Source organism: Abramis brama (genome assembly GCF_963993115.1).
Source record: "Abramis brama genome assembly, chromosome: 9".
NCBI lineage: Eukaryota > Metazoa > Chordata > Actinopteri > Cypriniformes > Leuciscidae > Abramis > Abramis brama.
In genome coordinates, this window is record NC_139971.1 from 38,512,801 (window position 1) to 38,527,718 (window position 14,918).

At 35.8% G+C, this 14,918-nt stretch overlaps 1 protein-coding gene across 6 annotated transcripts in view; it reads left to right on the top strand.

Moving 5' to 3' along the window:
- The window catches only part of tp53i11b (tumor protein p53 inducible protein 11b), a 67,210-nt gene that overhangs the window by 24,830 nt on the left and 27,462 nt on the right, over nucleotides 1-14,918 (top strand). For 2 of the 6 annotated variants that reach the window (XM_084123751.1, XM_084123752.1), the window contains exons 2-4: nucleotides 8,273-8,366; nucleotides 12,110-12,256; nucleotides 14,443-14,580. In XM_084123751.1, the coding sequence (XP_083979877.1) occupies nucleotides 14,452-14,580 (129 nt within the window). In that variant the 5' untranslated portion in view covers nucleotides 8,273-8,366; nucleotides 12,110-12,256; nucleotides 14,443-14,451. The remainder of the gene's footprint in view (nucleotides 1-8,272; nucleotides 8,367-12,109; nucleotides 12,257-14,442; nucleotides 14,581-14,918) is intronic. The other 4 variants (XM_084123753.1, XM_084123754.1, XM_084123755.1 and 1 more) reach the window with 2 other exon arrangements.

Here is a 14,918-nt window from a genome sequence, read left to right on the forward strand (position 1 = left end):
AAACCCTAACTTTCAGTGAAGATTCAAGATGGACTTTGCTATAAAAACCACAACATAAGATACGTTTCAGTTGAATCGCTAATCATGTACATGGGCCATTGGTGCTTGCTCCCCGATGACTGCCACTTGCGACTATATTTGTTAATGTATTTATTTGCTTGTTTGCATGTCATTTGCTGATGTATAAGGTCATGTAGCCACAATCAGAGATTTTCTCCTCAGTAAAATCCAATCACAAGTGGGCTCAGGAGATGTATTTGAGATGCACTTTAATATCCGCTGTAAATGTCAGTCGGTCTTGTGATCGAATTGCCCAAAGTGAATGTAAACAGAGCCTGTAACCATCCAGCACCATAGAAAACAGAGCGATTTTCAACGAAAGGACACTAGAAGCTGGACACATCATTTTTAATTACAGTACAGTTGCATGACTGATCTGAATTTGACATAATTTATTATTTGATTAGTTTACTTTCTGCATGTAAAATGCCTAGTCTTACAGGTGCACCAACACAACGCAGTTTGCACTTAGTCTCTCAGTCGTGTTTCTGTGTAAATGTAGGTAATGTTTACTGTTGAGCTCTGCCGAGGGAGCCAATGTCTCAGCTGGGTGCATCAACAAGAACGTTCCACTTTTTTGGCCTGTCACTCACAGTAAGCTCCTGTGACAGACCATGAATTGGTGTAAATAGACAAGTGCAGGAAAGCTCCTTAAGCTCAAACAGATAGAAAAACTCATCACAACTGATGCAGCAAATGTAGGAAATGCCATTCAGTTTATCTCTGCTGATGTCTTTTTCATGGCCTCTGTACGAGTGACTGTGAAATCAGTGCTGTGACAATTACATAATTCATTAAAACTGCGAATGTGTAGTACTAGGTGTGCCACCCATATTAGTGCATTTTACTGTGAAATGAGACGGAGTGTTAATAAAAATCCCAATTATAAAATGAATGCTTCCTTAATTATGAAAGCTGTTATTGCTGAAACTAGAAGTTCTGTAGTAGTAATCAAGTTAATTTACTAATATCTTTATATATATTGTAGCCTTGTACAAATACAGTGCTATGCATAAGTTTAGACACCCATGCTAAAGTTGACTAAAAAGAGGAATAAAAAATCATCTTTTGGAAATTGAACTTAATGCCTTAATTTAAAAAATTAGGAAAAATCCAACCTTTAAGGACACCAGTTTTCTTTGTGAATGAATAATGTATCTTAAATAAATTAATGTTCTTCCTTAAAATACAGGGTGCATAAGTCTGGACACCCCTATGTTAAATTCCCATAGAGGCAGGCAGATTTTTATTTTTAACGGCTGACATTTGCCTACACTGGATGTGAGCGTCACATCAATAAACCCAGATGCTGTCTACACTGATACAGTATACTGATGCGCGTTCAGTTTCTGACACTCCACGCACTTGAGTCTGACGTCAACAGTACAGTCGGAAGAGTGAAAGAACATTTGCTTTGAGGCGTCCAGTTTAAATGTCCAGTTTATGTTTGTTCGGAGCATTTTGTTTTGTTGAAACTTTTGCTGAAAGATGAAGCAGCCGACTTTATTGAATCTGACAGTAGCTGAATGACACTGTAAGAAAATGATTTCATAATGCATTGTGTGTAAATGACAGTCTTTTTGTGCAAAAAACTTTATTAACATTATAAGTAAACCTTAAGGAACATTAAAATAAAATAAACAATCCATGTCATGACCCCTTTAATTATAATTATATAGAGTTTTAATTGCAATTATACATGCTAAATTGCAACTATTTCGTTATGCATTGTATAACAAATGCGTTATAGTAAACAACTTTTTGTATTAGGACTACACCACTAGCAACTGCACCAAATTGCTTATTTTTGCTCAGTTTTTGAGTATGAGCTCCATATTCTCCTATATCATGCTATTTAAGCATTGTTTTCTCCCATACATTTTCCCACAAGTGGTCTGTCTCCTTCCCCTTATTCTGTCTCTACTAACGTTTATGTTGTTGTTCTTGGCAGAGATTTCCTTACAAAACCGACCTTTAAACTGAGTGCAAGAGATATTTAAATCCACAAGTCTGTAATCTTAAAAATAGCTGGTTTAAATTTTACATTGGCAACAGATATTATCCTGAGAGAGGAGACCTCACTGCTGAATCAGTTATCGGTACAATCATTCATTATATATAAAGTATGAATATGTAAATAAACATGGAGTCAAGCAAACCATAACAAACAAAACCATAAGTGACTGATGCACAGATAATACTTGTAACGTACATCCCAGATGGATGTGTAGAGAGAGATGGAGATGCAACAGGTGTGTTGTGAAGATGATAGAGTGTGTTTTAATGAGGTCTCTTCAGCAGCTGCACTGCAACATTTACTGCTCTGCAAGCTTATACAGTGCAAGCCGAGACACGCTTGTGTAAACATGGAGTAAAACATGCATTTTGTAAGTCAAATTAATGTATACAATGAAAACCATTTGTTGATAAATGTCCACAACTTTACATTTTCTACAGCATTGTAAACCGAGCACCTCATTAGTTATTTTAATCCACTTGTATAGTTTTGACCAAAATGTTTATTTTCATTTCATCCTGCAGTCTATCTTTAACAGACGTTGAGTTTGAATGTGTAAGAAATCATTTGCTTTACTGGGAGAAATTCAGTTTGTGTAGCAGTAGCCATACAAGGAGCTCTTCAGTGAACTGAAGGCCTAGGAGTTCAAAGCAGCTTGCAAAAGTGACCTTTCCCGGAAAAGTTTGCTCCGGCTGGTAAACCACCATCGGTCCGTGGCGATTATGTAATTGGTCGGTGTGCTTTGGGGCCGGTTGCACCAGCTGTGTGTAAGTCACAGCCTAGGTTTGACGTAAATGGGCACTAAATTACAACTTGCACTACTAAATATTTTTGCGTTGCATCATTAAACTTAGTTGAAGCATAACTACACAAGCTGAATATTTCTGGGAAGCCTCCGAACAGCAGTAATAGTTGTAATAAACTAGCAGACTGACTGAACTGCATTTATAAGCTCTTATTTTACCCGACAGACTTCAGTTCTTTGGACCTGTGTGATAATGCTTACAATTACACTCGCTTACATTTTAAGAGAGAGATCATTATGGGAATAAATTACTTTGTTAGCGGCTCTTCAACACAAACTCGTCGTCTCTGTGTGCATCACTCCGTGTTAAAGAAAATCAGTCATAATAAATAAATGTCATTTCTTGTAATTTTTTGTATCAGTATTTATTAATTGATCCTTATTCATTTCAAATACAGTTTCTCAGTATTATTTGCATATAATTGAAATATTGTTATCCATGATTGAGTAGTATTGTATTTTATGGAAGCTTATTTTTACCGTTAGTGACATGAGGCAAAAGAAGCTAGAATGAAGGATAAACTGAAATTCACAGCATTTTAACAACCTCTTCTCACGTATTTGAAGGCTGCTATTGAATCATTGAAGGTTTATGTCATTTTATGTGACTACGCATTACTTAAAGGTGCTCTAAGCGATGTTGGGTGACAGCATTTCTTGTTGACGTTCGGAGTATTGTCAAACAAAACAGAGGCTAGCTCGACCCTCCCTCCTCCTCATCCCGTCCCCTCCCCCTCCCTTCCGTGCTTCCTGAAACAGTCATGAATTCGGGACTTCGCGCGTTCCTTCTCCTTTTCCCTCTTCTTTGGCTATTTGTTCATTTGGAACGTCATCTCTTTGGTCGTGTGTCGGCCATATCGAAATTCTCAAGAATATAAAATTTTAACGTTAGTCGTTGTCGTTGTCTAGGACATCTCTCCTCTAGCTAACTTCCCTCTTCATGCTTCTCTCTCTCACTTCCCACACCCCCCTTCATGTGCACACGTACTAACCCCCCAGCCACCACCCCCAAATTATTCTTGTCGGTTATTGGCTGGAACACTGTTTATGTTTCGTGGTCCAGGCTGGGCCAGTTTGTTTTTCTTGCCGTTTGTGGAGCCTGGGCTGTCTACAGAGACCGCGTTTTTTTACAGTGTCTTCAGGGGACAGGCAGCTAGCGGATAGTGATGAGATGATTGCGGTATGTGACAAAATATTTTGGCCTAAAAAACGCGTGACATCGCTTAGAGCAGGGTTTCTCAAACTCGGTCCTGGAGGGCCACTGTCCTGCAGAGTTTAGCTCCAACCCTGATCAAACACACCTGAACAAGCTAATCAGTGTCTTCAGGATCACTAGAAACTCACAGCTAGGTGTGTTTGATCAGGGTTGGAGCTAAACTGTGCAGGACAGTGGCCCTCCAGGACCGAGTTTGAGAAACCCTGGCTTAGAGCACCTTTAACAGAGAGCTACGACCTACTAGTTACGTAAGCCTTAAGAACAAATAGTGCAACCGTATAAAGTACAGAGTTAGTTACAAACTAACTAGTAGTTATTAAGCCTCTAGTGTGGACTTTACGTTCCAATTCAAGTAGGAACTTGCGAACGACTGGTGCAACCCCACCTTTGTTGATATCTACGTCACTATGATCAGATGCTTTCTTAATTGCTGTTGTTTTCTCACCACTGTCATTTTGTTGTGTGTTTATTTTGTTATTGAAGGGAAACTCACAGCCCATATTTATACCAGTTATACCAAACTTCTTTTTACCTGTAAGTGAAAAACAAAAAAGAACATGCCAAATTATTAAATTGGGCCATGTGCTAATAATTAATTCCCTTGTTTAAGTTAAATCAAAACGAGGGAATGAATTAGTTCAACATGGCCACAAATTACTAAAATGAGGGAACGAATTAAACAATTGTGGGAACAAATTCATAATTCGTGGCCATGCTTTAACTAAAACGAGTGAACGTATTCTTGGCCACATATATATTTTTGTCCACATGTCATGTGCCGGACTCCAGAGAAGTAAATGAACTGAAAAGCTGCTATCGGTTTGACATTTGTGTGTTACCGGGTTTAATAACTTCTGTGCCGGCTTGTGCTCGTCCAGCAGCTGGTTAGCTTTAGGAGGAGATTCCTTGCTTTGTTTTTGTCATGTTGTCACAGGCTGTCAATTAGAGGCATGTTCCTTTTAGCCTGAAGCTTATTTGCCCTTTTCTCACAAACCCCCTGACTTTGTCAAGAGGATGACATGATGCCAGCAATTATTGTAGCAACCCAATGGACTCTGGGTGTAATCTGATGATGGTTCTCAACTGGTTTTGCTTCCAGAACCAGATTTTACATTGAATGACCAGAGGCATATGGAAAAAAGAAAACCAAGTATGGAAAAATATTTGTGGTTCCAGACTATTGCCCCTCTTCCGTTTTAGAGCATGCTATCACTTCAAGAACACCAATGAAAAACCCCCAGAGAAAATAAAAATATTTACATAAGACTGTATATACCAAACATAATGCTGAAAATAATGTTGTATGGTCCATTTATGTTAAATATGTGCATAAAAATATACAGATAAGGTTTGGATATTTGAGTCTGGATAAGAATGGAATTTTAAATTAGAAATGTGTAGTAACCCTGATTAATGGGAATATCAGCCATATTACCAAGTGAAAGATGAATTTCTACCAAAATACCATTAAGTTTAATTGTGAGGCAGCATGTTGCCAAATTTGTTTATATTAACAGAAACGCATTTAAAATCACACATTGAAATTTTATTGCTAGTATCAGCCACATTGCCAAGGAAATTATGAATTTGTACTGAAATGCCATTTAGTTTTATTTGTAATTTTTTTTTTTACTTTAAAAAACTATAGTAAAAACAAAAATGTCATGCTTTTGGGATCCACTAAACAATTAGGCACTAATAAAAAATATATATATATTAGAAATATAAGAAATGTAATTTGTGCCAAAATTCACTCCTAATTTTTGAATGGTCGTCAATGGGGATAAATGTATTTTGTTTTTGTTTTGTTCCAGAAATTGTGTTAGCGTCAACCATGGCCTTAGTCTAAAATAATTTCAGCTGTAATGTTAATGGAGAACATGATCTCACTGAGCAATGAGAGATGCATTTGCAAGAATGAACACCCAAATCAGAGGCACGACTATGTCTGACAGATGCTTTCAGGAAATAAAAGCATCATGCTTTGTCCCAGCGTTTAGGACTAATGGACCAGCAACCGTACATCGGGTTGTAGCTGTTTGTTAAAATGCGCAAATTTCAATTGTATTGTGTATAAAATGCATTTAGACGGTGCTTTGAGAAAATACTTTTTAATTAAGATGTTGTCGTGGGTGACGAATGCCATTCAGCCTCTGCACAGTCTTTATTTGAGGTGTTTACTTATTAAGAGTTCAGATTCTACTCTGAAGATGGATTATAATTGAATGCAAAGTCAATAAGCCACAGATCCCACGGAAGAGTACGCTTTGAGACTGATGAGACACACTTTGCTTCTTGAAAATGATTAAAGGTTTTTCCAACAAAGGTTGCCTTGCTAGTCTATAGATATAATAAATGAATTATGCATTTATTTTTCAGCTAGGTTTTATATTTTATATACAGGTTTTAGTCTTTTATTTATTTATTTTCAATAATATTTGTTTTGCATTCCTAGCAGTGATGTATTAAAGTGTCGCAGATTTTCAACCCGCTTTGTAACAATGTTGGTGATATATTTAAATGAACAATGTTTACTCCTTCTCATTGTTACCGAGAAATTCACGTTAATGTGTCAGAGAGTCTGCCGGATGACTTCTGACCCATGGCTTTCGTGAACACTACAGATTAGCCCACAGATAGTCGGATCGACAGAAGGCTATTAACAGAACAGTACGGGTAGTTTTATTTCTGAAAAGTGTATTGTACGTATATGTCTATTCTTTAAACAGCATAATGTTAAAAATGAAACACAAAATTTTTGATTCTTTGCAGCCTTTATCCATTGCCTAAACGCGCTGGATGCTTCACTGGAAACTGAAAGTAACTCACTCCCGCTAAATGTTTACTCTTTGAATTCTTGCACCTGGGAACAATACAAGTCAACAGCATTATGACTAAAAGTTTGCTAAGAAGTATTCCCTACTAAGGCAAGGCGGTATTTGACTCTGCCTTGGCATCTTGTCATTAGGTTATTATAGGTTTGCAAATTTAAATTTTTAAATTTTTAAATTTTATTTTAATATCATTTTCAAATTTCCTATAAATTTCGTTTCATTAATAGTTTTAGTTTAGTTTTTATTTTGTGAACATATTTCTATTTAGTTTTTTTATATATTTAGTTTCAGTTTTAGTTTTAGTAATTATAGTTTAGCAGAGTTAACAGAAGACTTCCAGTTAGACATTTAATTTCAGCAAAGTTTAATGTTTGCTGTTTACAGTTAACTCTTGTGCAAACTTCTTAATAATAAAAATAAAATAATTGTTTGAGATTGAACAAAGAACCAAACAAATGCAGCTTATAAGTATAAAAGTAAAAATTATTCATTCAAATCATTCATATTATAGATGATATCTTATTAAACGTGTATAAGAAAGAAAAATAAATGTGTATGATTATTATGATTATTCTTTTATGGTTATTTCTATGATTAATCCTTTCAAACATATTCTTATATTGATCAATTTATGCTTTTTTATCTATTGCATCTTTTAATATCATATACTCACAGTTATATTTATTTACTTGACATTTAGTTGACTTCTACTCTGAAAATGTACGTCCATTTGTGGGCTAGACATGCCATTTGTTTTTTTCCGTTTCCTGCTCAGTGTGGTATCCTGTCTAATATGTGTGGTATCTTGTTTATTATTAAGTTTTTAGATTGTTATCTTACCTGGAATTAACGTGCAGCTGTATTTACATATAAGGTCTAGACGTGATGGCCATTTCTGCTACTTAGGGCTGGTTCACACAGAAAGCGTTTTTGCTTTGACAAACACGAGACGAGGGCAGTGGAATGAGGAAAAAGTGCAAGGTCTCGAGACGCGTCTTTTTAAAAAGTTGAACTTATTTTAACTTGAGTGCCGGGTTTTAGAACGTAGTGTCATGCGCGAGACGCTGAAAAAGTGCAACATGTCCGTGTAGCGCGTTTACATTAAAAAATAAAATAAATTAAAGTTTATTTTAGTTTGCGAAAATGTTTTTTGACCAATAGTTTTAGTCTTAGTTTCAGTTTTCCTTTACGAAAATAACCTTTCAACATGCCCAGTGCATTATGGGTGTTGAAGTTTTCCTACCTATTTGGCAAAAGGAAGACGACAGCTTTTTTTCTCTGTTTTCTGTAGTCAGTTAGCACCTCTGATTGAATTATTTTTCTGCCTATTTTTCTGACAGGAAGTTTTATTGAAAGCCCATTTTGCAAGTGGTAAAATACCTAAAGTGAAATCCAGTTACAAGTGGACTCAGGAGACACACATTAATACCAGCTGTAAGTAGTATTATTAATTAAGTTATTTATTTATTTTTTCATTTGCGTATTCATTCATTCATTCATTCATTCATTTATTTATTTATTTATTTATTTATTTATTTGTATGTTTATTTATTTATTTGTATGTTTATTTATTTATTTGTATGTTTATTCAATTATTTGATCATTTATTTATTTTACACCCCCCCCCCCCAAAACCATACAAAACCATAAAGAAAATGGCATAATGTGTGTGTATGAAGTAATTGATTAATTGCGATCATTTGTGTGTCCAGAGATGCATATGACTGTATGAGAAATAGCCTTGCACTCATTTTATTGTATTATATATTTATAAGATGCAAGGGCTGTGTATTATTTTTTACCTCACACAAGCAATTTTATGTAGCACCAGAGGGCTAATTAATGCTAATGATGATTGCTTTCTTGTTTCATTCATTAGGCTTAACAGTTCTAATATTAAGTAAAATAATTTATTTATAACATGAGTTATCCTAGATTGATGACTGAAGTTATAAAGTTCCATTCAGATCTAGAGCTGAAACAACTAATCGATTTAATCGATTAAAATCGATTATTAAAATAGTTGTCAACTAATTTAGTCATCGATTAGTTGCTAAATAACTTTTATTTGCCATAAGCGGCTCATTTCGTGCATATTTTAAATCTGCGGTGACCAAAGTGTGGCAGTAATGAGCCACCGGAGGTTTTACTCAGCCAGTACAGCAGGAGAAGTAGCGAATAGCCAATAGCTGGCCTTGTTTTATGTCACGTGCTTCCCGCACAGCGTCTGTGCGGCATTCAGCGAGATGGCGGAGGCAGACGGCAGTGGAGCTCGAGAAAGAAAAAGAAAAAAGCGGAAGATAAAACTAATCGAACGAAGCAGCATTCGGCAGTTTAGGATATCGCACAAGATTTGTCAACAAAGAAAACATTTCATCACTGGAGAGTTTTTTTTTCCGATACCATCGTATCAATTGATTTTGATTAATATGCGCGAGGGAGAGAGAGAGAGCAAGACAGCGCTCGGGTGAGTGCGCGCGCGCGGCCGGGGCTCTCTGTTAAACTGACTGGACTTGTCACAAGCAAATGATACACTTTAACTCTATGATGGTTAAACTCTGCAATTCATTATTTTTTCTCAGAACTAATGTTTTGGTAGGAACGAAAGTTTACCATAAATTTACCAAAAAAAAGCTACTTTCTGATTGATTTCACAGCATAAGCTATAAAGCTGTTTCCCAGGTATAAGCTGTGTGTTTACAGGAAAAAATAAAATAAAATGCAATTTACTGCAACTGTAGTCTTTATTCTTATTCTTCGTGAAAATATGTTCTGCAAGATTTCTTAATAAGCTTTGTTCGGGATGTTATTAAACTACTTTAGGAGCCCTAATGACTGCCATGGTGAAAACATTTGAAGTCTCCTTGTGAAATTTGCTAGAGTACGTATGGGTCAGTGTTTTGATAGCAGAAGAGTCCGACAAAGGATTACTAACACATAATAAAACACAACTCCAAGTATGTTTTTGATGAGGATATGACAATGCAAAATGGTTAAAATCTCTAAAAAGTCTATATTGAATGATAAGGACCCTTTGTTAATAATTTACTTGGAAAAAAATGGGCAAAACTAAAATATAAGTACATAAACCGATTAATCGATTAATCGTAAAAATAATCGCCCGATTAATCGATTATCAAAATAATCGTTAGTTGCAGCCCTATTCAGATCACATGCTTTCATGATCATCCTCATTTTCACATTGTATACATGTTTAATATCCCCAACATACTGATGCTGAGGAGAAATGCTCTGGTGGGCTTTTGTCCTGCAGCTAAAAATCTTTCATTCACTCACACAAGCATGTACTTGTCTGTTTTTCTTGCAGTTGCAGTGTGTTGCTGTTTAGCAAATCCATTAATATTTAATTCCTCCTTTATATGCTCACCACCAAATGCTGAAGTCTTCCCGGAGTGTCTGGATGATTTTTTTAAAATGAAAAATGAAGGCTTTGCTTCATCTTTCCATCTGTCATTAGCTTCAAAATTCTATATACAGTAGCCACACTTTAAAAATTCAGCTTCACATGGAGCCTTTAACCTGACAAAGCCAGACGTTAAAACTCGCACACGGCCGCGCGATCTTTAACTTGCGTCAAAGGCTTGATTTGACCGCCAGAAGAATAACAATGGGGTGAGTTGTCAAGATGAACAGAGCCTTGTCACAGAATATATACTTTCGATAATGAGGGAGGGTGCCAAATGCGCAATCTGAGGGGTTGCTAGGCAACTGCATCAGCATCACTCCAGCAGCCTCATGTCAAGAAACGCATTGGAACGACGCATTTGAATGGCATCGCCTGGCTCGTTTATTTGATTTGCTGTACATTGATTGAAGGCAGCTTGGCCCATTGCCTGCCTCTTATCTGTGATGTTAAATTCACACACAGGCTCCGTAAAGCAATTAATCCATTCATTGTTTTCCTGTGATGATCAGCTGATGTGTGTTTTTTAAATGCAGATGCCAATATTTTCGCTTGATAATACGCAAAGCTTTATGTTTTTCGTGTTTGTTCAATGAACCATTAAGAATTATTGCACATGCAACACTTCTCAGTGTAACAAGATCCTTTAGAAATCATTCTAATCATTCTATTTTGAAAACAGTTGCAGCTCAAAGCAACACTAAAGATTATTTTTTACCTTAAAATAAAGTTTACAAAATGGTTTCAGTGGTTCATCAAGTCGTAACAGGGTGAAAGGCACTTCTGGATTCGCTTTGCAGCCCTATATATGCTATAACCACACTATGCAAGTTTGCCAGATCAGGTCGCGTTTCTGTAGTTCGAATGAGACATAAGAAACTACAAATTCGACTTGCTTTACGGCAAGCGTTACAATAGTCATTATTTAGTTTTTCTTCGTTTCTGATGTCTCAATACATCATACTTTCATAAAATCATGCAACATACTCTACCTTGTCTGTGGACATCGTTCATTCCAAAGCCGGTGCTGGATGAACAGCGAGTGTGCGTGAGACAGTAGGCGAGTAGCGGCTAAATTATTTACGACAGCGGTAATGGACAATTCCGCTTCCAACCTGTAGGGCGACCGAAGAGGAAAAGTTCTTTGGTGTTGCTTTAATATTTTTGTGGAACCATTTTTTTTTATTCAAATGAACTGTATCTTGAATAGAAAATTATTGGGAAAAAAATATTTACTTTAATTTTTGATCAATTTAATGCATCCTTGCTTAAATACAATTTTTATTTATATATTTATATTTATATATTTTTTTTTATTTAAAAAAAAAAAGTTATTTACTGTATATTGTAAATTCTGTGTGTGTACAGTTTTAAACAGTGCAGTTCAAATGGATACCTTTATTATTAATTATTATATTATTCATTACTTTATTATTCACAGCATTTAAATGACATGTTCTATCTTTAAATTAGTAGCCTGTATATCTATGATTGAATAAGTTTCATCTGTTGGTTTTGGTAGGTTTCATCAGTCTTGGACCGAAAATGATTGCAATATGTTGCAGTGACTGATTTATTAATTCATCAATGCATTCATCTATGATTTAATTCCTTTTTTTTAATTTATCTACTGGTCGAATGACATCTTCATTAGTACTGAAATGAATACTGCTTTGCTTTTTTTATTTTATGTGCTTCTACATCTTGCTGTCTGAAGAGCACACCGGTGATGACTGTACTTTTGCTCTTGCAGTTTCCTGAACACCTTCAGGCTCAGTAGGGCTGGAGCCTCAGACACATTTCATCCTTTTCCTAATCGATTGTGACACCGAACTCCTCTCTCCCTCTGCTGGGGGAGCACTCGCCGTCTGTACCTCTGCTGTCCAGTACACGAGAGCAGGTGACTGGAGTACACACACTGAAAGTCACCTGAGATATAATGTTCCTGCAGAACAAGCAGTACATGCTATAGTCATGTCTACATCTGACATTCAAATGTCCTTTTTCTACAAAACAACATCACTGGGGAACAAAGGTCTCGCATATCACATATGTGACCCTGAATCACAAAACCAGTCACAAGTCGCACGGGTATATTTGTGGCAATAGCCAACAAAACATTGTATGGGTCAAAATGATCTAATTCCAAAAATCATTAGGATATTAAGTAAAGATCACTTTCCATGAAGATATTTTGTAAATTTCCTACTGTAAATGTATAAAACATTTATTTTTGTGAGTGAATGCAGCACAATCGTGAACATAAATTGACAATTTTAAAGGAGATTTTCTCAATGTTTTGATTTTTTTGCACCCTCAGATTCCAGATTTTAAAGTAGTTGTATCTCGGCCAAATGTTCTCATATCCTAACAAACCATACATCAATGGAACGCTTATTTATTCAGCTTTCATATGATGTATAAATCTCAATTTCAGAAAATTGACCCATGTGACTGGTTTTGTTGTCCAGGGTCACAAATGTGAAAAGTAATGTCCAAATAACAGGAAATTACATTGCAGACATGGGAAATAAATCCACAACTGCGAGAGATAAAGTTGCATTGTGTCCTCATGTCAGGACGTTCATATCCATGTTCTCTTATAGAAGTGCTGTCCCCGAATTGACCGCAAACGTGCAGCAGGAACTAAGGAGCTTCTAAGGATTTCTTTTTACTGCCTTTTTGAGAGGAAAATATAATTAATTCCCTTGAGTAATCCTTTGCCTCACAGAGATTCACTGTCACTATCATACACACAAAATTAATTACATGATGTGTCGACTAATTCATCTTAATTAATCGCACATCAAATCTGCCTGAGAAATTACCTCCAAAAGATCATTTAAAGTCATTATTGTGTGAAATGAGGAAAGCCCCAAATATACATTACAAGTGGCTTTAGATTTATTTTATTTTATTTTATTCAACATAGAATTTATTACACATAAACTTTTAGGCTACAATGGCCATGATTTTCTTTTTTCAGAAGCTGCATATAATTGGTATTCAGATATATTTACACTGCAATTACATCTGCATAAATAATGCCATGTGATTATTGGGATTTAAATGGGTATAAAAAGAATAGTTCTCTCAAAAATTAAAATTATGTCGTCATTTAATCTCCCTCATGTCGTTTCACACGTATGAATGTCCTTTGTTCTTTGGAATATAAAAGAAGGTATTTGGGAAGTCAATGGTAACCAATTGGGATTTAAACTATTGAGATCTGGAAACAGCAAACATAGTGGTAGAGGCTTGTTCAGCAGTCTGTAATATTATGTCTCCTCTTATATATATTTTTTTATTATTTTTATTATTTCCCGACAAATATAAAGACGGATTTTGGAACTTTTTTTATTTTTATTACATTTTATTCTCGTTTTTTTTTCTTCAAAGATATTGCATGTCATAGTTATTGTTTGATAACCGTATTGTCGTCTTGTCATCATCTCATCTTAGTCATGGGGGAAAAAAGCATGTCAACAAACATTTCATAGTTTTTGTTAGTGAAATTAACAGTATTTCACTATTGGTCAGATGGCCCAGTCTTTTGTAGTTGGTCTATTGCGTGTGTCGAAAACAAAACGGCCTTCACCTTATTTGAATTTGTGTAATAGTTCACAATATTACTATTTAAAAATAATTTTCCATGTTTTTTTTTCTTTTCTGTGATAGCAAAGCTAAATTTCCAGCCATTACTCCAGTCCATAATCCTTCAGAAATCAGTACATGATCCTTCAGAAATCATTATAATATGCTGATTTGATGCTGTGCCCAATTTGACTGCAAATGTGCCACAGGAACCGAGGATCTTGTCAAGACTTGTTATACCTCATGTGATGTTGTTTTACTGCCTTTTCGAGAGCAAAATATTATTTATTCTCTTGAGTAATCCATTACTTTATATAAGGGTCACTGGTTTGTCAGGACAGCCTGGTGCGCAAGAGGATTGTGCATAGTAAAGATCTTGTCTTGTTAGAAGAAGAGTGAGAACTCCATTCCCAGAGCAAACGAGAACATGCATGAGCATGAAGTGACAAATCAGATCTCATCTTGTTCTCTCACTCCTCTTCTCCTCTGTAGACTTCTGGAATGGCTTCTAAACCTCATCCGCCTCTGATGAAGAAACACAGTCAGACCGATCTGGTGAGCCGACTCAAGACTCGCAAGATCCTGGGCGTCGGTGGAGAGGATGATGATGGAGAGGTGCACAGGTCAAAGGTCAGTATTTGTATATCATGTCCTTGTACATTTCCTTATCCAAGTTCCATGACTTGCATAGTAACTAACTTAAACACACAGACATGCATATTAATGGTTTGCATTCTGTTGTTGCAGTGAAACAGATGTTCATATATTGTCAGTGTGCAATTAGGAGCAGTACAAAAATCAACAATGCAATCTGCTTGAGACTGTTGCGCTAATAGGCTCATTTAGCCTCAATTTTACCTGCTTCTTTTTGAATAGTGTGTTACCATTAGTAGGGTTTTATGAAATTCCAGTCCAAAATGAACACTTGCCAAAATGTGAGTAAAAAATGGCCTTGTCGAATAAATATA